Source organism: Microplitis demolitor, chromosome 7, assembly GCF_026212275.2.
Source record: "Microplitis demolitor isolate Queensland-Clemson2020A chromosome 7, iyMicDemo2.1a, whole genome shotgun sequence".
NCBI classification, from domain to species: Eukaryota; Metazoa; Arthropoda; class Insecta; order Hymenoptera; family Braconidae; genus Microplitis; species Microplitis demolitor.
In genome coordinates, this window is record NC_068551.1 from 22,485,887 (window position 1) to 22,508,899 (window position 23,013).

A 23,013-nucleotide genomic window follows, 5' to 3' on the forward strand; every position below is an offset into this window, starting at 1 on the left:
GTCAACAAATTATCAATTATTATAATAAATGCATAATTTTCAGTATTTTGCGTTATTAATTTTACTTGATTATTTATTTAATGTTATTATTATTATTAATATTATTATTATTTATTGTTATCGTTATATTGATAAGTATGCAAAATTTAACCCATTTATTGTTAAAAAATTGTGAAAAATTATCATCTCATCAATTTGAGTTTAATTATCATGATAATATCTCATGTTGTTTTAATTAACGTAATTCAATTATTCAATTAATTCTTGTTTCATCCTTTTCATGTTTTTTGTTTACATTCAATATCCATGTTAACCAACGAATGTATATTGTAAATATATATTCACGGATAATATATATGTTTTTATTATACATATAAATAGTAGTAATTAATACATATACAAATAATATATGGACATCAACATTGCTATCATGAATTTTCATTACGATTGTTACTGAGCGTTTTCATATATATCTTATTACTAAAATTATTATTATTATCATTATTACTATTTTCCGTTTATTAATATTTACAACAACTCATATAATCTATATATTTATATATTTGTATATTTATATTTATATTTACTGTATGTCTACGCATCGTAAATTCATATCATTTGTAAGTGAATGAATTTAATTATCGTACGAATCGGATTATCAATAAATTTTATAGGTACATTGCGGTTATTAACAACCAATTTATAATTTTTTTAAATTTTCAAGTTATTTTATTTTGAGTTATGGATTTTTTAAAAATGCTTTTTATTTAAAATTATATGAATTCAGTGAAATCGCTCAATAAAACATATATATATATATATATATCTATATATATATTTTATTGTTTACTTAAATAATAAACTCTCTTAAATTAATTAACACAGCTAGAAGGGAGACAATGGAATGAGGTCATTCATTTTTATTATCTAACAATTATTCATTTTAGTTAACCGTTTCATTCCATTACTTTTTTTTCACTCTGGTTACAAATAAGATTTTTTTTTATTTTAAGAAGACGACTTTATACAGTCCTTATATTTATAATCAATAATAACAATAATAATAATAATAATAATAATTAATCTCCTATAATTAAAAAAAAAATTAAATCAATTGATATTGATAATTTAAATGAAATAAAATAATTTATAGCTATCAACTATTATTATTATTATTAATATTTAATTTTGTTAATTTCCTTAGCTCGTATAAGAGTGACTTAAGTACATGCCACACATTTACAATAATTAATAACAAATAATTGTTAATTACATTTATTATTTATTTTTATTCAGTAGATCGGCGATAATCAGCCTGAAATTTTTATTTTAATCAAAAAATTATAATTAATCTTAAATATTAGCTATACTAAAAAAAGAGCAAAAAATTAAATTAATAAAATGAAATATCAATTCAAATGAATAAATTACACTTGTAACGAAATAAAAATCAAATTAATCGATGTAGAAAAAAAAGGAAAAAAAGTATAAAATATTTTAAACGCTCGAAACTACAAAAACATTGATTGGGTAATCAATTAATCATCTGTTACTCGTGACGGTGCAAAAAATTTTAATACACTTTTTATAAACACAAATTGTACGTTTTTATTATTATTTTTATTTTTTTTTTTAGCTAGACTTGGAGTATTTCAGTGCGAAAGTGAAAAATATTCGTAGGTTGACCTATTTCAATAAAAATTTTATTTTTATCAATATTTATTATTATTACTAAATTTTATTATTCTATTATTTTTCAAGTGTTTTTTATTATTTTCAGTAGAAAAAAATATCGGTATGTGCCCTTAATACTTACATCTTAAACAGGTATTATTATTTTTTTTTCTTTTATTAACAATTTAATGTCACGTTTAGATAAATTACACATACTTATTTATTTAATTTTTTTTTGTTAAAGACTAACTATCATTTAATAATCAAGTTTGGCAATGGTATTGTCCCTAGCTATTTTTTATTATTATCGTGTAAAAGTTCATTTATTTATTTATATTTAAGACACACAATTGCACCGAACGCACATTGTCAATTTATCTATCTTTAATACTCGAATCGATTATTATGTAAATTTAAAAACTATCATGGAAGATATTCTGTGTATTTATTCAATTTTTTCTCAGCTATTAGTAGGTTATATAAATTTATTTTCAAAGTACTTACTACTATGTATTATTTAATAATATATATATATTTATATATATATATATATATTAATCATATATGTAAAATGTACTTAAAAAGATAATCTTGATTGTTTCAAGAATGAAATAAAAAAATATTCACGACAATAGAAGTAGGGCAGTATAAACTTTATCGGAAATTTTACATCGAGATACATGTGGCCAAAAAACAATACTCTGATAATAAAATCCAATTAAAATTATAAAAAGAATAGTAATAGAAATAAAGAAAATACAAAGAAAAAAACAATTTTCTATTATTTAAATGTTATCCTTTGGCACTGGCAGCAATTAAAAAAAAAAAGAAGCATAAAAAAAAATTCTTTTTTAAAATACCGTGAACATGAAAAAAAAAGATTAGGTAATTATTCAACACTTATGCGTTAAAGCAGTCTCTTAGATATATCATAATGATAATAATAATAATAATAATAATAATAATAATAATAATAATAATAATAATAATAATAATAAAGCCTTTGATTCGATATATATATATATATATATATATATATATATATATATATATATATATATATATATATATATATATATATAAATATATATTTAAATAATTGTTTACATACTATATTGAATAGTAGTAAACAAAAATAATTAACACTTGGTCTCGAGATTGGCCTTGCGAATATCAATTGGCATGCTAAGTCTGTCTGTGTGCAACGCTTTAAGGTCTGGAGCAGATAATGAGACACTGTTTGATCGTTGGTGTTTGTGTTTGTATTTTTGCTGGTGCTGTTGCTGCTGATGATGGTGGTGGCGGTTGTGTTGTCCAATTTCATCGAGAGATATAATTTCTGTTCCAGTGGGTGAATAGCTGAGCGTTGTTGCCTCACTGGTAGGCGAGGTCACGCAACTATCACCCACGCTGCGACTACGTGGTGTCGTGTTTGGTTTTTTCAATTGATTTATGTTCAATGACAAACTTGCTTGCAGTGTTACTTTTTCTCCAGACTTGGGACTGTTGCTGTTACTCAGAGAGTCACCCAATCGCGGACTTTTGGGTCTCGCTCCATGCAAAGGACTGTCAGGACTGAGGGCCGTTGGCGATGTGTTGCCTAGAATTTTCGAGCTCGCTGCCAGTCTACTGGCACACGGTGAATATTTTGACAAGTTTGCTGGATAATTCGGACGTATATTATTATATGAATGGAGATTTTGATTTATTGTTATTTTATCCGGACCGATTGTCAAAGACGAACGATTAAATTGTTTGAGCGGACTTACGGCATTTGAAAATTTTTTACTTTTTATCGAGGCTCGATCAACAGAATTGCTTTTGTCGTGTAATTTTGGTTTATTTTCACCAGTATTAACACAAATAACCCCAGTTCCAGCGTTTGTCGACTGATTTTTCATATTTTTACCACTCCATGAATTGATATCATTATCACCAATGTCATTGCACTTGTTTCCCCAGTTTAAACTCTGGACACGCTGTGTTGCTTTGTTACAACACCTTACCTTACTTATTTTTAAACAATTTGACTCACCTACCGAATCTATCGAGTTGAAATTAACTTGTACAGCAACTGTTTTATTTTTTTTATTTATTTTATACAGACTATCGTTGTCAGTGACTGGAGATGTCTCTTTCTCCTGAGAAATAAATGATATTGAATTATCTGGACACTGACAACAATTTTCCACTTGAATTTTAACCAAAACTGTTTTATTATTTGTCTGTGTCGCTTCATTTTGAGTTTTAGTAGCAGCATCATTCGTGATACTAGTTTCAAGGCCGATTGGTTTATTCGTTAGATTTTGATTAATCTCATCATCATCATCATCATCAGGAGCAATAACATCAGTAGTTTTATTTGTTGTTGTTGTTGTTGTTGTTGTTATATTATCAACACACTTTTTGTTATTATTTCTTTTGCGATTAAAAACATGTGAATTTTTATTGACTTTTTGTTTATTATTATTAATAATAACAACTTGATTACTATCAGACTTAATAACCGATTGATCAATCGATGAACTTTTTAAATATGATTTATTGTTTATTATTTTATTATTATCTTTCGAGTCTTTAGAATCGTCACATTTATTGTTTATATTATTAGCTTGTTCATCACAAAAAAAGAAAACTTGATCACTTGATTCTGGTGAGGGTTCGTCGTCGCAGAGTAGCATGGCTCGGCTGATTGAACTTAGATAATTCGAAATAGACTTATCGTGTTCTCCTTTATCTAAATTAATGTGCTCACCTTCCCCGGCCTGTCCCACCACACCAACTTGTTGTTGTTGTTGTTGTTGCTGCTGTTGTTGTTGGCTCTGTGAGCAGCTCAATCGACGTCAGTTTACCAACTCAACACTTACAAAGTGTTTCAATCTTTCCAAATACTGGTTATACAATTCAACATCATTGTGTCCAGCTCCCTAAAATAAATATTATTGCAATTCTTTATACTTTTTATTTTTAAAGTTAAATATTACCTCAACCCAAAGAGGTTCAACAGCTCGTGGACATCTTTCATATATCGCTAAGCCATGACTGATGTTTATGACATCATCCTCCGTGCCATGAATCACTAATACAGGTGACATTACTTTGGGTACTTTGTCTATACTGTATAACAAAGAAAAATAATAATAAATTTATTGTAATCCAAGGAGGAAGTAAGTAATAAATGAATAAATAAATAAATAAATAATTAACCTGAGAAATGCATCAAAGAACCAAGTTCTTTTAGTATTTGGAAAAGCAACTCTCATACCCGACATCAGAGGCGAATGAAGAATGACAGCTCCGACCTCGTACCTGGCAGCTAAATCAACAGTTGGTACAGTACCAATACTCTGGCCATACAGGATAATATTTTCGGGACTGATTCCATAGCGGGTCCTCAGTGCATGCCAGGCAGCATCGATGTCTGCGTAGAGATTTTTCTCCGAGGGCTTTCCACCCGAGACCCCGTAACCAGAGTAATCGTAACTAAATATATTACAATTTATCCTAGATCCTAGTCCAAGATAAAAGCTTGACATCTGACCTAAATCAACGGCATTACCATGGGAAAAGAGAATTGTGAATCTGGCAGTTGCTGAACAGCGAACAAACAAACACGCGATGCGATTTCCACGGGATGTTCTTGCGTAAAACCCTTCAATTGATTCTTTTTCACGTTCTGTGTAGTGCCACTCTGCTCTTTTCGACAATGATATTGTAAACTTGGATCCTTCATCTTCAACAAAACTGTATGTAGGTTCTGGAGGTGCGAATGCCAATTTAGCAACAATTCTGGACGGACAAGGTGGACAGCAAAAGAGTGAGCAGAATTCGCCCAATGAATTCATTATGATTATTATTATTATTGTAAATATTAGATATATTACGCTTTACCAATCACCAATAACTTGACGAGAATTTTAAACTCCAATCACTCGCGGAAGCACTTGAAGATATCACTAACCCTTGATCATTCTACGCATCTGTTATTATTATTGTTTATTATTTATTTATTTAAAAGGTATTGTATCAGTGGTAACGACGGTGACGATGACGATGACGGTGACAATAATAATAATACTTATTCAGATTTAAATTATCACCAATAATCACTCACATTATTTATATATACATTGAGATATATAAATTTAAACAACACACAATAAACTGAGTTAACGTATACATGTAACGCCTATTGACTCAGCTGTAGCTGTAGAGCCGTAGCAGTATGTAGCAGCATCGTTTTCCGTTTTCGTTTGTTATCCTAACAAAAATGTTCCTTGTCTTGTACTCGATTATAGTAAGTGGTGATCTGGTGATAGTGAGTCAGCCATGACGTTCACAGTTCCCAATTCCCAACAATTCCCAACAATTCCCAGTCAGTCAGTCAGTCAACCACTCACCCAAGTGTTTTTTACTTTTACCTGCTTTTACTGGCTTTTACCATTCAACCATATCCAAATACTTTATGATTCTATGAACATTATTATAAAATTATTTTGTTTAGACGTCAGTGGGCTGTCGGTTATCGACCTGAAAAAATTTTATTTATTATTTATTCATTTATTTGCTCAAATTTTATTATATTTTTAGCTACAAACTTACTAATTAATTATTTTTTGTAATAAATAAAACATTACATCAGAGTAGAGAAGTTTTATTTCAAAGGTTGGCAGAACTAGGTTATTATTTTTTTTTTGTTTTCCTGTGGCGCTTCGATAGCTCGTAATCTAAACCAAAGACTGACTGGAAATCCGTAGAAACCCGGAGATTGACGATCTTATAAAAATATTTTTTTAAATTTTATTCAAATCTTAATATACATTATAATTATTTATAACAGTAAAGTTAGTGGACATTATGTCTTATGTCTGCTACATTGATATTCATAATTATCTACTGCAATAAACTATACTGATATTTATTTTTTATAATTATTATAAATTAATTTGTTCTTTGACAATAATACTGAGTCTTGATAATTTTCATAATTTTTACCATGGACTCTAAACCTATAGACACAAGTATACTCTGGATTCCCCCAATTAGAAAGTATTTGCAGCATTATTAATTTCAATGGAATTATTTTCATTTCATTTTTCTGTAAGAAAAAAAAAAAAATAGTATTTTAATTATTTATCATCACGCTAATTTTACTAGCAGTTGAATAACTTACAGGAATTTCAAATGTTTGTGAAGCTGGTCCATTGTAATTGTAAACAAATGACCCTAATAGTAAATATTTATCACGGAACTTACCCTGAAATTAATAAAAGTATTATTATATAAATTATAATGAGATTAATAATTGACTTACAAGAACACGAAATTCTTTGGGAGCTGAATCAATAAATCCTGTAAGTGATGTTGTTACCGGAATGTGCTCTAATGTGACACTATTTACCAAAGCTGTGCGTGCTAATTCAATCTCAACATTCCCGTTGGATCCTCGGAATGCCCAACATTCTCCTGGTTGTGTCCACGGCTAAATTTATTTATACGTTTTAATTTAATTATTGAAAGACACTTTGATTGATAAATTAACTCACCTGGATAATTTTACGGGGCGTAAAGTAATTAGGTTTCCAAACTGGAATACCAAAAAGTGAAAACTGAATAGAACTGGGCTGATAAAAAGATTCAGTGTCGGGTATGGCGATAATTGTTCCTCCAGCAGCTTCTGACGCAAAGTCTGGCAATAAGTCACCGATATTTTTATTATTTTTATTTAGATTTTGCAACTCTAGATGCTATTAAATAATAATTTTTATTAAAATAATTTATTAAACCATCAAGACAATAATATTTACCATTCTTTTAATTGTCATCTCAAGACTGAACGCTTTGCTCTTCAGATGAGTCAATTCGTTCTGTATCAAGGCTTTGTAAGATTCTGAAGTATCAGATATGGCCATGAATTCTTCCTTGGGAAATTCTTGAGTTTTTCTACTAAAAAAATTATCAACATTCGGCGCATGAACGAGACTGTAGGCCAGCAACAGACCAGCACCGATACTCATTACAAATAATGACTCCAGAACTGGTTTTAAAAATCTCAGTGATTTTTTAGTCCACCAGCTGACGTTGGTCAACATCCAGATGTCAAAATTCATCAGTGTCATTATCAAACGCTCTACTCCTGTCATTATTTTAATCAAATTTAATTAATTAATAATAAATTATTGTCATGGATTTAAAATATATACCATGTATGTCTTTTTTTGATACTCTTGAAGCTGGTATTACTTTTATCGAACGACTAAACATTTTTTAAATATCCAGGGATTCGTACAATTAAAACAGTTTTATTATTTATAACAAAATTACTCAAAAATAGTTGAATTACAAGTGTTTTAAACAAATGACTATCCGCTGGGATACGCGGGAAATTTAAATTTTATTTGTCAATAAAAAAGTGTTCGACCATACCGACGCTCTTTTTTGAAATTTATGACGCATATATAAATATATGTACATACAAATAAAATGGAGCAGTAAGTCCAACGATTAAAGTGACGCAATTGTGTACATAAAATATAAAAATAATTTTTATTTATTTAAGAAACAATTTATTTATTTATGTGAAACAAAAATAATCAATTAAGGAGGTCAAGATGTCTTGCTGTGCATGTCAAACTAAATTTTCTCTTTTTACACGTGAAGTAAGTATCAATATTCACCTGTCATAAGGTTATATTTACATATATATCTATATATATATTTTTTTTTTTGTTTAATTACTCGAATTTATAAAAATTTAAATTTATTAATTGAAGAATTTAAATAAAATTTACAGCATGGATGCCCCAGTTGTGGATTTTCTTATTGCAACAAATGTCTTAAATACAAATACAAGCTGCCTGATGATAAAATAAAAAGCGTTTGCGGTCCATGCTATCATCGATTAATTGTAACTGCTAAAAATTACTACAGTACGTCTGAGGAACAATCAATTTACACAAAGAGTTTGCCAAATCCGTTATTGCCTGTGGATATTGAACAAAAGTAATAAAACAATTATCACAATGACAAGGACAGATATTAATATTATTACGTCATGTTGTTTACAGATTGAATTCACTAGACAATCCGGAAAAACCGCCGATAGTTATGTACAAACCAGGGCGTTGGGATCAATTTAAAGCTGGTCTAGATCCAGTGGATCAAGCTCTCGTTGATAGATTGTCGAAATTAAAGGATCAAGACAAACAACCATCAGCTCCTACCACCGAGGAAATACAGAGACGTCTAGCGGAATTGAAAGATCAAAATCCCGACCGCAAACCACCAATTAATGTAGTTTATTTTTATTTATTTATCTGCATTAATAGTTTATTTTTTAATATTAATTTACAATTTAAATAGATCTATCAAGTGGACACTCGAACAAATGAACAGAAAACAGATGATTTGATTCAACAGTATTTTGATGAACTCAGTTTAACTAAAGATAGTTCTACTAAAGAGATTGAAGAAAGACTCAACAAGTTAAAAAATATTGATCCGTCATTACCTTCCGCTTCTTCGTCGTACGCAAATGCTCCCGAGTTGGATGAATTTGATATCGTTAAAAATATGATCAGCAGAGCGCTAGTTGAAGCTGCTATGGAGAAACGATTTGGAGAAGAAAATCCTGAGGAGCAAATGGACTTGGAATTAAATGAGGTTTTTATTACTAATAATAATTATCATTATTCATTGATAAATAATTATCTTTTTTTTACTGCTTATAGAGTTCAGGAGAAATTTCTGACTGTGAACTAACGTGCGTAATGTGCGACAAATCAAGTCCAAATGAACTAGTAAGATGCCGAGGTTGTAGTGGAGATATTTACTGCCTCTCATGCTACAATGAAAATCACGATGATTTTGAATTGTCAAAGCATAAAATAATAAAATTAAAATAAAAGTAAAAAACGAACTCCAATAAATAAACTCAAAAGCTCATTTTATAAATTTATATATAAATATATATGTATATATACATATATTTATATACTCATATTGATGCTTACTCACTTATTTAAATAGTAATTACTGTTATTCTAATCACGTGCTTCGATATTACTTTTATTACCACGATCTTAATTGTAAATTATTTTTTAATTTATTTATTAACTCACCAGACAGTCAGGGGTTGTATTTTTATTGATAAATAATAAAGTTATTTATTTGATAAATAATAATAATTATAAAAAATAAGTGTTATTTTATTTAGGTATGGAAAAAAACCTTTTTGTAGTTGAGATAAATAACAAGACGCAAAGACTTCTTTTAAACAAACTACTGCTATTTTTAAATCATTTCTCTGGCAACTTTAAAGCTACTCGTCCATAGAAAAAAAAAAAAAAATTATTTTTGTTATAATAACAGTTACATCAAGTAACAGCCATTAGTTTTTATGAAATTACCAAGTTTTATGTTATTTTATGAATAAAGTAATGAATGAAATGTCAGATGCCTTTTAAAACGGATCTTTAACTTTACTTTGAGTATAATACAAGACAAAACTTTTATCGAAATGTATGTAGGCAGTTCCTGTACACTTATCTTGGCTAAATCTCTTGGAGAACGTGATTATATGAGATGATTTAAATGCTAATTATAAAGATGAAAAAATGTTAAACAAATTTAAACAAGAGTGGGAAGTAATAGATTGATAGTAGATAACAAAAAATTACCAGTATATTTTTATTTAAATACTATATATATTATTTTACTAATTACAAGTTTAAGTAAAAATAAAATAATAGCAATAACATTCGTTCTTATTGTATTTATTTTAAAATAATGAACGTTTTACATTGGTAGACGCTCAATAAATAAAATTAAATAATTAATTAATCAATTTATATAACGTACTTTTGTTACTTAAGTATACAGAAAACAACAAAGTAAAGTTGATGGCTTGGTATTATTATCATTATTATTATTTTTTTTTTATCTTATCAAAAACTTCCAACAGAGGATTTCTTATTTATAAATATAAATAATTAATATTAAAAATCTAAATCTAATTATAATTTGAAATTATTTTAGCAGCAACATTATAATCACTATAATAAATTTAAATTTAAATAAGAGCACAGAAATTTAAATTTATGAAAAATAATAACAAACTGTAGTTGTAAGTAAATGATAAATAATAATCACAAGTTACGCTGAAGTCATGAGGAAAAATCAGTCTTTTTGATGTTTATTAATTAAACAAGTCTGTTAATCCTCTAAATTTAATTATTTCTTTTCTAAATACTCCAGCGAGTCAAATAAAATTAAATAAATGTCCATACCAGCAATTAAATCATTTTATTATAATTTTTGATTTTGTTTACATAAATTAAATATTTATTGTATGTAAATTAATATAATTTAAAATATTAGAGAGTTTGTCGACTCTGCTCTTCGGATGCTGGCAATGGAATCGGTTCCATTGAAACGGGCGTTTGTTTTTTAGCTTTTTTAAGTTTTTTTGGTGACTTTGTTGGTTGTGTATCGTTTGCCTCTTTTTTAGCACTAGCCTCGTCTTCTTTTTTAACCTGGCCCTCGACTTTTGTTAGATTATCAGCAGCTAGTGTACTTTGGGTGTTTGCTGGCTGGACTTCCATAGCAGCATGACTTTTGTCAGCGAGTTCTTTTTCCGCTGGAACAGCTGTTGTTTCCATAGGAACAACAGTTGTGGCAGTATCGTTGGCTAATGGCTCGGATTTTTCATCTTTAAGTTGAGGATCGACATCCTCGGGTTTGGTGGGTGATGGCAAAGGAATAACCTCATGTTCCTCTTTAACGACAGTCTCACTCTCCATAGGCTCAGTTAATGTTTCAACTTGTTGTTGTGGTTGTTGTTCCTCTTTATTAACAACTTCTGCTGTTGTTGTGAGAGGCGCTTTGGATTCCAATAAACTTATGGAATCTTGTATACTTTTAATTGCATTTTTTCTCGCTTGTCTAACATTTTCTTTTCCTTCAGTCTCGATGTCGTCCAATTTAATCAACTCCCTTGTCAACATTTCATCCAAATAAATATACTGTTTATCTTTTCTTGAAGTACCGTTCCATTGTTTAACTTGATCTGTCAAAGAATCAACTTCTTTTTGAACTATAGAAACTTTTTCTAAAGGATCTGTTGGTACAATTTGTTTTCGTGGTTTTGGTGAATCTTGACGTTTTGGTTGTTGTTGTTGTTTTTGTTGTTGTTGATGTTGTTGATGTGATGGATGTTGATGCCGCGCATGAACAGGACTTTCAGGACGTCGTCTGTCGTCTTGTCTGAATGGGGAATGAGATTGATGTGTTTTGCGAATTGTCGGGTGATCGAATGTATCTTGGAAGGGATCTTGAAATTGTGGAGGCCAGTCTCTGTTTCTACCTCCAAAGTGTTGATTAAATTGGCTCGATGGCCTTTGATAATTTGATGAATTGTATTCTGGATGGGGTGATTCAAACTGGGGCTGATGGAACCTTGGTGGTGATTGCTGTCTTGTGTAAGTTGGTGATGAACCTTTTGATATAACTGGTTCATCACGTCCTTCTACAAAAATAGGAATATGCCTGACGTTACTTTGTTGATGCTGTTGATTTTGAGGTGGTGACTGGCTCTGAGGTGATTGCTGCTGCTGTGCACTGGGTACTGAACTTTGATTTTGATTAGTGTACTGTGGCGTAATGTCTACCCTAGAAATAAAACGAGGATTCTGATTTTGTTGGGCGTGTGTTTGTGGTTGTTGTTGTTCTTGTTGTCGATTTTCTGGAGGCGCAGACATTGAGCGCTGTCCTCGATCAGCCTTCTCAAGATTTTCCATATTGTGACGATGTTGACCAATGTCTACGGTATTGCGTAAACCGTACTGTGGAATCTTGTTGCCAGGTGTTTCCTGCTGGTAAATTTGATCTGGTTCACCGTGAGAGCTTACACCGCTTGCACCACTAGCCGCACTCGCTGCGCTGCTTCCACTCGCTTGGCTACGTGCGTCTTCGTCAGGATGGCCTTGATGTGAATTACTACCAGAACCACGACGACGATTACGAAGTGTTCCGTGAAAGGGTATTTCACCCCAAGGAGGCCCAAGCAAGTGTTCCGCAAACTCTGGATGACGAGCTGCCAAATCGTCCAAGTGTGATCTTATGTCCCGTCTACTGAAGCTCTCGTCGTCAAATGGGAAGCCCTTTAATCATTCAAAAAAATTAAAAATTAAAAATTATTCATAAAATATCTTTCATGTCAATTTATTTCAGGCTTAATTATAATATTGAGTAATAAAGTGTTATTTTTTAAAATAAAAAGTTGGTTATTTGACAAAAAAAAAATACCAAAGATGTTGGTGATGTTTATTCGTAAATACGCGTAGGCGACACGCTTCACTGTCGTCACGACCTCGGACGCGTAATTCAGGCGACGTCACGGAAATCACACGCCTATAGATTACTATCTTAGCTATCTTAGAACCTGACTTTCACTCTATTTAATTTTTTTTTTTTTTTTTTTTATTACTTTTATCATTAATATCGTCGTTATTTGTTTATTAAATTTTTCAATGTTATCAAAAATATATTTTTTTTTTTTTAAATAAAACTATTTATAAAGATACAAAAATAAATAAATATATAGCGACAAGTTAAAATAAAAAAATACGAGTTTTCGTATCATATCCATTTAAAGAGCTCTAAAGTTGTTCTTCGGGTTCTTCTCTGGTGTGTGGAGGTTTAGCTATGAATCAGACTACGGGAAATATACATATTATTTATATTTTTTTGTCTCCATCATTATTATTATTATTATATATTACATTTAACCATTTTTTATGTTTCTCGATAATAAAACTTAGCATATCAATACAAATTTTTTCGTCTAAATTTTTTCAATCTATTGTATTTAAATAATAATTTATAAAAATAATATCCGTTATTTAAAATAGCGCGGTAATTATTTAACGTTCTGGAATTTATTACAGATGTAACGACAATGCTCGTGAATTATCATCAATTCATCAGTATTCAAAGAATAAAAATAATAATAATAATAATGACAAAACAGCTGCGGTGAGACGACGAGCTAATGTTAATCACCTTATATGGAATACCACTGACGAACTGGGAAAACAAAGTAAAGCGATAACCCAAAGAAAGTAAATACATATCTGACAAACTTTAAATAAAAAAATCATTTACACTCCATATATGTAATGTATACTTTTATGATTATTACCGTAATAAAAATCTTTTATTTAATTATTAAGTGTTTAAATAAAATTAATTTTACCAAGAACTAATAATAAAATAGCAATTAGCCGCAAATCATTAATTAGTTATGTTTTTTTTTTTTTTTTTTTTTTCTTTCAATTGGTAAAATCAAGCCGATAATGAATCATCATCACATTGTATGTATTTAAATTAAGAGCACGTGCATTGTGACCTTCTGTAAATGATTTTAAGCAAATTATTATTAATTACTTAACATATTAATCGTTAGTTGTTAATTTAAAGTAATATATATATTTAACATTTAGTGCACTTGTTCGCATGATTACATAGTTATAAATAATTCGTGAATTCTTTCCGCCAGAAGAGAATATAACACGTGGTGTCTGGCGTATACGATATTATACTGAATCAGAATTGCATATATGTATATATACATAAATGAATCGACAAGATTAAAGATTGAGCAAGCAGGCAGGCAGGCAGGCAAGCAAGCAGCAGCTTCATCACGAGCTGAGCACTGGAACAACATTCCTTACTACAATCTCTGCCTTTTATGATGTATCCTTTCGATTTCTCTTGTCTTTACTTATTATTATTGTTGTTGTTGTATATAATATTATTATACTAATCGAAACTTTATTATTATGTCGGTTGTTCGTTGGCTGGTGACGTTAAGTAAAGTCCCAAAGAAATATGTGTGGGATGAATTATTATTACTGTATACGAGTTATTGCGATTATTCATACGTTTAATTACTCAATTCCTAATGTTATTAATATTCATTCAATTTTTTTATAACCGATTCCGAGAAGTAAATATTTGCGGTTTTAATTATCTGTGCACTGGCATTTTATTACTATTTTTATCGCTTAATCCAAAGTTTAAACAATTACAATAGTGTTTTCGTATTTCTAAATATAAAAATGAGGTTTTAGCTTTATTTTTATTTTTAAAAAATATAAATGTTATGAAATTAAATAGTTTTAAACCGGTTTTATTGAATATAACAGCGAACAAATAACTGTTTGAGTTGGTACTTTATTATACAAATAGAATAAGTCAATCTAAAAGCTGTTGGCTCATCAACTCAAATACTGTTGCACATAACTAAATTTAATTATTGATAAATTTTACGAGCTTTACACTCAAAATAAATTCAATTAATTTACTATCAATTTTTATTAAGTACTAATTGACTTTTTTTTTTCTTTTTAAATTCTTTTTACAAGTGTAGTCTTTGGTAAAGTTTTAAGAGATTTACTTTTTATTTGGATGCTATGCGCGTTTTACAGATACGATGATGACGACTAGCTTTAACGTGAGTGGAGTATTATTAGAATACGACGCCTGAATATTTTCTAAGGCTTTAATGAAGGTTTTTTTTTTTTTTTAACTTTGAAACTCAAATAATATTCAGAGTTTTGGAGTTAATTGGTAATTAAAAAAAAAAAAAAAAAAAAAAACGGACTTACTTAATGAAAGGAGAAATATTTTTTAAGAATTAAATTCAAATAGAAGCGACAATTGACCAAAAAAATTTAAATTGAAGATCTTGAGTTATGACTGGGGTAAGATTGGAGCAGGGGCGCAGATAAGTTTAAAAATTCTCCAGAATAAGCAGTAGCATACAACGAACGACCTTTCTTTATACGAAAAGTCTGGAATAAACTCGTTTCCTCAACCTTGATAGCCAAATGAACCAAATGAACCAACGAACGCGGTTGATCGATGAAGGCGCCTGCGCCGAGGTCACAATCTTCGAAACACACCGTCGTCGACATCGACAACAAGGACGTCCGGTTTCTATCGTATTAACAAAACAAAACATTTGTAATATAACGACAGTCACCGACTTGCTCCTTGTTTATACTATTATTATTATTATTATTCAATTTAATGTTATTTATGATTTCGAGAGTCGAATAAATTTTTTCTCAGGTTTAAATAATAGTTTTTGTTGGTGTAAGAGTTAAATTTTAAAGATTGAAAAATTTTGTTTGATAGAGGCAGGAAAGAGGGCATTAAAAATCACTTACAGGGTCCAGATCTCGGCCAAATTTGGATGCAGTGTCCACGATGACAGGCGAATCCATATTTTATTTTGTTGTGTACACGAGCTCTATGTCTATGGCACGTGCAATACAAATTAAACTTTCTTCAATAATCTACCCTAATATTTAAATTATTTAACGCGTTTATGTAAAATATATAATTATTATTTATCCTCTCTGTTCTGCCGATTTATTAATTATATTTATTTGTTAATAATCTGGGATCAACGCAACAACACACTGGTTTATTTTAAAATCTCATGAGATTGAGATGAGAGATTTTACCGGCAAGGTTGACTCTTCAATCAGCCACTCTTCTCTTTTCTTCTCTCTTGCTTTGACCACACTCTCTCTATATGTATATATATAATTTATTCGACAACCGTTTGCTATTGTTACGTAACCCACGTGATTAAAACTTCACCTCTTTTATTATTTTTATTTATTTTATCTTTAGTTATTTATTCAAACAACTCACTGCTGATTATTTAAGTTTTTTTTTTTTTTTTTTTTTTTTTTTTCAATAAATATTAAAATATGTAATTTAAGTTGACACTAAATTAAAAATAGTACAACAACTTTGACGTTTGTGAATGATACTGACAGCTGGTACAAAACACACGGATTTTTATAAACTCGGTCAGCGCCAGTGCTGCCCTCCATTAAAGAGCGCAACTAAGTTTATGCGCGTTTGTTTCTGCGCATACGCAGTCAGCCAATAACGACGAGCGGGAAATTGCTAGAAATTTCCACAAGTTTCTGTCACCTTCTAGGCGTTACTACATCCCGGATAATAATTATTAAAAGTTTACATTTTTTACATCTTTTACTTGTTTTTTTGTATTTATTTCTACATTCCAACACTACATATTTTTATATATTTTTAAACTCAAATGTTTATATTATTATACCCAATGAATCATGTTAATAATTTTTGTTTTATTATAAATACTCTAATTATTTAAATAATTACGGTTCAATTATATTTTTAAATAAATCATGACAATTTGAATTTAAATATGAATCAAATAATTTTAGATTTATGATTAATTTAATTTGACAATTTGTGAAATTAAAATGGTGCTTTGTACTCATACTTGCGAAAATAAGTAGCACAATTGGCATTACTCCAAAAATTTATATTCAATTCAAGTGTTTGGACGGAATATTTTATTAAGAGTTAAGGGCGCACGTTCATTATATGACCTTACATTTTTATCTGTACTCTTTATCAACTATTAATTAAATTAAATTAATTATTAATTAAAAAAAAAGAAAAAAAAATTTAATAATTTATAATTTGACAGTGTGACAAGAACTCTATTTTTATTGCACGCCCGGGATATTTGCAAATTCTTTCTCAATTTAAATATTATTATTATTTAAGTTAAACTTGTGTCCAGTATTAAAATTAAAATAAAACATTATATGCGTATGTTATTGCATTGGATTTATTAAATTAATTAATATTCATAAATTAAAAAGTCATTCGAAATCGTGGCAGTGGCAATTAAGTCGTCAGTCGTCAATAATTAAATATTTGTAATCCTTTTAAAGAAAAAATATAATTATCATATTTATTGATTGGCTTGTCTCTTATCAACTTTAAACAAGTCGGTAATAAAATAAATATCTTTTAATATAAGTATGTATGACAGGAGGTGTTTTCACTTTATTATTCAAAATATCACTTTCTAAACGAATGAATTTTGTACCTCTGTTTTAATAATAGATTTTAAAAGTAGAAGGAATTTAAAATAAAACAACTCAAAATGAGGTTAAAGTCTGACTGTTGAATTGGAATTTATTTTATATTTTTTTAAATTAAAATTTTTAACTTTTTTTTTTTTTTTTTTTTTTTTTTTTGGTTAATTTCTCATTTTATATAAAAATAACAAAAGTAAGAGTAAATTACGTAACAACTTTTTATAATAAAATTTTTTGTACTGGCCCATTTATGTTCCAGTAACTGGAGCTATCGATTCGCCTGACCGATATAATAATATCATAAAGTAATACTATATTTGATCTCGTGTCAAGATTACGTGAGACTGACCTTCGTTAATCTCATTTTCAACAAGTAAAAAAATTCCAGCTGGTAAAAACATAAACTAAATTACAATAACAATAATTGCTATTATATAAGACAATAACTGAAACTAATTTCTCTCATTAAATCTCATTAAAAAATATACTCGCCAACCTATACTTATTTTTTCAGTTGTTTATTACTTTATTTTTGGTGGCATCATCTATCGAGGATTTAGAGCAAGAAGATACAGGAAATTGATTTGCTTTCGATTATCTTTTGAGCTAAAGTATAGATCCAATCTTCAATAATTATTTTAAATTTATGATAAATACATCTTTTGGTTAAATAAAAGTTCTTGTTATATTAGTTTAAATAGAGAACAGGTTTTCATGATCTGAGAAATCGTGAATGATCGATAATGACGATCGATGATCTACGGAGATCGATAGAATTATCAGGAGCTCATAAGATATGAGGAGTTGTTCTTCACCACTTACAGTACTTTAGTCCTCGTCGTCGTCGTCGTCATCGTCATTATACACACTTTATTTAGTTTCACGTCCACAATTTTTTGCCCGTATGTTACACACACACGCACACATATATATATATATATACATATTATCTTTTATGTTAGTTTAGTATGACGTCATATTTGTATACCTATCCCCTGTGTTGTGTATAAGCAGAGAGACAGGTTCCTTTGATTCAAGTTTAATTATTGAATATTGAATACGAATATGTGTGTCCATTACCTCTTGTCCTATTTTTCAGATTGTTACTTTCTATTTATTAATAAATTTACTTAATTATTTGTTAAATATGTCAACAGGTTATTATTTAAATGATAATAAAATTAAAGTTGTTTAAATATAAATTCTGAACTTTATAAATCGTAATTTGAAGGCAAAGGTGTGTCTTGACAAAGAATCGATTTAATAAATACCTGACCTGATTATTGTGTCTGATCTAAAGGTTTTAGCTTTAAATTTATTGTTTTTTTTTTCTTACTATTATAATAATAATTATGAATTATTGCTAGATTGATTTCTATATTCCTGTATATATTTACCTAAAAGAAAAAGTAATAATGAATATTTAAAGCCACGTGCGTTTATGATTAAACGGTTGAGTGAATGCCAGTGACCACACTTGAATGATCAGGTGATTATAAGTGTGTGTACGTATTTATCTTTAAATATAAAAAGTAACATTGATATTTTATTATTTTCGCCGTCAACTTGAAACCTTTACAATCTATAGACTAAATAAAACTGTGTGGACGCTGTTGAAACGTGTATATAATTAACAATGAGTTGTTAGTGACGAGAGACAACTCAACGATAATTGTATACAATTGTCCAAGGTGATTAAACAATTTTTATTTTAAAAATTTTAATTAAAATAGTTATTTTTTTTCTTCATATGTTATTTTTTGAGAGGAAAAAAAAAGTATTATTTTGTGATGAATTGAATCTGGTTGTAAATTAATTATCTAATTATTTATAATGGATTATGTTGCACGGGGTATAATGAACTAATAACGATTGACAGCCGTGTGATCGTTTAAATCACGCCACACCCATTACTTTTAATATATTTAATATATATTTGTATAAAAGGAGTGGGTATAATCTAGTGTAGGGTTTTCCCCTCACAGTTAAAACGAGTTTTTTTTTTTTTTTTAATTTTTATCTTTTGTTTAGCGAGAAGACAAAAAGTTTAACTAAAAAAAACTGTTTTTCCTTTTTTTCTTTCATCTAGTTTTTTTATTTTGTTGTAAAGAATTTCTAACATTGGTGTCGTAAGGTTCTTGAACTCGTGCCATAGTCTCTCTCTGTATCTGTGAATAAGAGTGGTGAAGAGACTTTATAATGTAAAGAAAAAATAATAAAAAAGAGAGAGTAAGAGAAGAGAAGAAGTAATCATTCTACATGGATAATATTACTGTGTCTTGTATATGTAATAGTAATTTTCTTTTTCTCTATTGACAAAACTTGGTCTGACTGGCGCCAATTATCGCTAAGAGAAGTAAAGGTGTATCATGTGCTTTATTTTAGTTTGCCCTTTTTGTAATGTAACACCTCTTGTGTCATTTACCATTAAGTATAGTGAAATATATGTGTATTTTTTTTTTCTTTTTTATTTTTATAGAGGTGAATTTGTTCTAGTAATTGAGTAATAAATTTAAATAAAAATTTTTAAAGGCCAGCGGAAGATAAAATGATAGATTGCGACGTTGATTTTATGAATTGTGAGAGACGAAATCGGTGATAGATTGACAAATAAAAAGTGAGAGGGAAAGGAAAATAGCAATTTAACTGTGAGAAAGTAAATATCAAGTGGGATGAGTAAATATCACACAGAAATTGCTTTTCCTTTTCAACACACACACACACACACACAGATATATTCACTTTTTTTATATCAATAACCGTGGAATATTTTTTTTATTTTTCTTAAGACGAGTGTCAAAGAAAAATATTTATCTCAAAAAAGTCTCAAAGTTTGAGTTCCAAGTCCGATATTAAATGCAAATAACGAGAACTAGATATTTTTTTTATTTTAAAATAAAACTCGGATGTAATTTATACATTTTTAATTCTTTGCACTACTGGAATGAAAGAGGATCAATGACGGTTATTTTGAGAGATCTCTTCTCTCGAGCTGTCGAGAACGTTCTTTGTGCTTTTTATTCTTGTTGGCCAATTGCACGAATTATTTGAGACCAAGAGTGAGAGTAAGAGTACACACACTTTTAACAACAACCCCCGCTATCTCAACTACTTGTAATGGTAATCAATGTGTACATATAATGCATACACAGGTTGTTATAAAATTAGATCATTATATGTTACTGCTGCAGATATTTGTTACCAATTAACTCGCATCAATTACACAATATACAATACTCATTTACACTTGTTACTCATCTTTGTAACCTACTAGTTGCATTGAGTAACATTTTTTTTTTTTTTTTTTTTTTTTTTTTTTTTTTTTTTTTTAATTAGTGCAGTTAAAAAAATGCAATCACGCAAAGAGTGAGAGATTTTGTCTGATAAATATTTACGGCGGTAACCATGTGTGTTGGTTAAAGTTTGAAATAACAATTCACCCTATCTGTATTTCTGTATATTTATCTGCGTATATCTCCCTATAAAATTCGTTAACTCCCTTTGTTTCCATGTACCCCGATCTATATTGGATATAAAATTTAACTCGCCCCTTGAATTAGGGATAACTTTAATCTAGTTGGGTGAACACGAAATTGCACTACTCACTAACTCATCTATCATTTTTATAATCGACTGTCACTGCGGCTATAGATATATCTTCAAACTAAAATCTCTTGCAAAATATGTAATAATGTGTAAGAAAGACGGAAATTTAAGTGGAAGTTTGGTCATAAATATTTTTATTATATAATCGATGACGAGGTAAAATCCAACAATCATAGAGCACATAACAGCGTTTTATCAAGGAAATTAAATTTTTTTTTCTTTTTATGGGACACATAAGATCTTTTGGCATCAGACAATGAGCCGGAAAGATACGATCGTACAGATGAGTGCACGTCTGCCAACAACTTTTAGGAATATGTCACGTCGTGATAATGTAATCTAAATGACTTTCTATTAAACTGGGAAAACCAAGTGACAGCCGAGGGCCCTTGAAATAAATTTTTCTAGGGTGATTCATCCCTCGTTGACACCGTCTTTTCTAACTTTAATTTTCTCTAATACATATGTATTATATAGATAATATATATCGTAGTCATAGTCGTAGTTGATATTTTTAACTTAAAAATGACACAATAACTGATACAGATAATACATCAGTGATAACTGATAAGTAATTAATGAGGAGCTTATAAAAATGTTTGTTTTATACAAAGTAATAATTATTGATTTAAAGTATTAGTTTTAAAAGAAGCTATTGATGTTAATTTCAAGTAAACATATTGCTTGTAATTATTTTATCAGGCATCAATACTTAATATTTAAATGAATTTATTACTTATATATATCTGATCTATATTAAAACGTTTTAATTAAAGAATAAATACACGTACATATGAAGCAATAATATACGGTCTAATTGTTATTATATATCTTGATCACGTGATACACGTATGCAATAAAATTATTTTTATAACCAAACGACTAAAAAAAAAAACGTATAATTATCATTCTTAGATAATTATTATACAAGACTTGTTAATTTGAAGGTGAATAAATAAATATAATAATAATAATAATAATAAATAGATTTACCCGTGAAAAAGCATGTCGATCAAATGGATCCCGCGTGTTTCTCGAACTCGGTTCAAAATTTTTATCCTCATCATCAAAATGTTGCTTCAATTCTTGAAATAATTCATCTCCAGATTTACCACGCAGCCGCTCGCTAAATTTTGGTCTGTCGCGAAAGAAATACGACATATTTTCTAAAGTTGATTTTTTCTAATTACCAATATAATTTTAAAATAACACCGGCACACACTCTCACAACACTTTTATATATATAATTTTAATAAGTATATTTTTGTTATCACTCGAATTGTGTTTAGCTTTCGAATTAACAAAAATATTATTTTTAAAAATAATCATCAATTAAAAACTCGGATTGTTATTGCAACTTGCAACACTCCACTTAATTTTTATAAATAAAAGTTTTTGTTTAAAAAAATTTAACTTTATGAATAAATATAAAACATTATTATTATTATTATTTAATAAAACCGATGATTTAAATGTGTCAAAAATTATAATAATAATAATAAAAATATTATTACACTGTTTAGGTGAGCGATAAAGTTTCGAATAGATATTTAATTTTAAAAATTCACGGCTTGTGTCAATTTTTCACAATAAGCATAACTCGATATAAATATCTATGTATATTACAAAAACAAAAAAATGGGTTTTCCCTTGTTAAAAGTTTCACCGACTGCTTCAAGTACTCAGGACTTGATATGATCCAAGATCCAACTTAACTTGATCTCTTCATTTACAAGTCTCGAGTGATTGGGTGCTCGGGTAGTTTTAAAGCCCCCTCACT

At 28.9% G+C, this 23,013-nt stretch overlaps 4 protein-coding genes across 5 annotated transcripts; 1 reads left to right on the forward strand and 3 right to left on the reverse strand.

Moving 5' to 3' along the window:
- Positions 1 to 4,506: 4,506 nt before the first annotated feature.
- On the reverse strand, positions 4,507 to 6,354 carry LOC103571920 (alpha/beta hydrolase domain-containing protein 17B). The gene is made up of 4 exons (XM_008550268.3): positions 6,277 to 6,354; positions 4,882 to 6,204; positions 4,659 to 4,791; positions 4,507 to 4,601 (listed from the first exon to the last, which is right to left on the reverse strand). Exons 2-4 carry the CDS (start codon positions 5,517 to 5,519, stop codon positions 4,518 to 4,520), a joined length of 855 nt encoding a protein of 284 aa, XP_008548490.1. The 5' UTR covers positions 5,520 to 6,204; positions 6,277 to 6,354; the 3' UTR covers positions 4,507 to 4,517.
- A 212-nt stretch (positions 6,355 to 6,566) lies between these two features.
- On the reverse strand, positions 6,567 to 7,999 carry LOC103571937 (SUN domain-containing protein 1). The gene is made up of 6 exons (XM_008550292.2): positions 7,878 to 7,999; positions 7,482 to 7,810; positions 7,221 to 7,421; positions 6,989 to 7,156; positions 6,848 to 6,931; positions 6,567 to 6,772 (listed from the first exon to the last, which is right to left on the reverse strand). The coding sequence occupies exons 1-6, from the start codon at positions 7,936 to 7,938 to the stop codon at positions 6,593 to 6,595; spliced, it is 1,023 nt and encodes a 340-aa protein (XP_008548514.2). The 5' UTR covers positions 7,939 to 7,999; the 3' UTR covers positions 6,567 to 6,592.
- Positions 8,000 to 8,153: 154 nt separating this feature from the next.
- Positions 8,154 to 9,823, forward strand: LOC103571922 (abscission/NoCut checkpoint regulator). The gene is made up of 5 exons (XM_008550271.2): positions 8,154 to 8,333; positions 8,468 to 8,676; positions 8,742 to 8,967; positions 9,037 to 9,336; positions 9,405 to 9,823. Exons 1-5 carry the CDS (start codon positions 8,286 to 8,288, stop codon positions 9,576 to 9,578), a joined length of 957 nt encoding a protein of 318 aa, XP_008548493.1. The 5' UTR covers positions 8,154 to 8,285; the 3' UTR covers positions 9,579 to 9,823.
- Positions 9,824 to 10,551: 728 nt separating this feature from the next.
- On the reverse strand, positions 10,552 to 22,997 carry LOC103571923 (BAG domain-containing protein Samui). Of its 2 annotated transcripts, none has more exons than XM_008550272.3 (2): positions 22,227 to 22,997; positions 10,552 to 12,833 (listed from the first exon to the last, which is right to left on the reverse strand). In XM_008550272.3, exons 1-2 carry the CDS (start codon positions 22,392 to 22,394, stop codon positions 11,049 to 11,051), a joined length of 1,953 nt encoding a protein of 650 aa, XP_008548494.1. In that variant the 5' UTR covers positions 22,395 to 22,997; the 3' UTR covers positions 10,552 to 11,048. The 2 variants fall into 2 exon arrangements, with proteins under 2 accessions (XP_008548494.1, XP_008548495.1); XM_008550273.3 differs by lacking the exon at positions 22,227 to 22,997 and adding an exon at positions 15,906 to 16,515 and having other exon boundaries at positions 10,554 to 12,833.
- Positions 22,998 to 23,013: the final 16 nt, after the last annotated feature.

What these genes read in the sequence shown, in the direction of transcription:
- LOC103571923 (XM_008550272.3), bottom strand. Translation starts at nt 22,394, where the DNA reads ATGTCGTATTTCTTTCGCGACAGACCAAAATTTAGCGAGCGGCTGCGT. An exon ending in ATCGACATGCTTTTTCACGG is followed by an intron (nt 12,834 to 22,226) that starts GTAAATCTATTT and finishes GAATGATTAAAG; the next exon opens with GGCTTCCCATTTGACGACGA.
- LOC103571937 (XM_008550292.2), bottom strand. Translation starts at nt 7,938, where the DNA reads ATGTTTAGTCGTTCGATAAAAGTAATACCAGCTTCAAGAGTATCAAAA. An exon ending in AGATGACAATTAAAAGAATG is followed by an intron (nt 7,422 to 7,481) that starts GTAAATATTATT and finishes ATTATTTAATAG; the next exon opens with CATCTAGAGTTGCAAAATCT. An exon ending in CGCCCCGTAAAATTATCCAG is followed by an intron (nt 7,157 to 7,220) that starts GTGAGTTAATTT and finishes AAATAAATTTAG; the next exon opens with CCGTGGACACAACCAGGAGA.
- LOC103571920 (XM_008550268.3), bottom strand. Translation starts at nt 5,519, where the DNA reads ATGAATTCATTGGGCGAATTCTGCTCACTCTTTTGCTGTCCACCTTGT. An exon ending in TTCTTTGATGCATTTCTCAG is followed by an intron (nt 4,792 to 4,881) that starts GTTAATTATTTA and finishes TTTGTTATACAG; the next exon opens with TATAGACAAAGTACCCAAAG. An exon ending in TTGAACCTCTTTGGGTTGAG is followed by an intron (nt 4,602 to 4,658) that starts GTAATATTTAAC and finishes TATTTATTTTAG; the next exon opens with GGAGCTGGACACAATGATGT.
- LOC103571922 (XM_008550271.2), top strand. Translation starts at nt 8,286, where the DNA reads ATGTCTTGCTGTGCATGTCAAACTAAATTTTCTCTTTTTACACGTGAA. An exon ending in TTTCTCTTTTTACACGTGAA is followed by an intron (nt 8,334 to 8,467) that starts GTAAGTATCAAT and finishes TAAAATTTACAG; the next exon opens with CATGGATGCCCCAGTTGTGG. An exon ending in CCTGTGGATATTGAACAAAA is followed by an intron (nt 8,677 to 8,741) that starts GTAATAAAACAA and finishes TGTTGTTTACAG; the next exon opens with ATTGAATTCACTAGACAATC.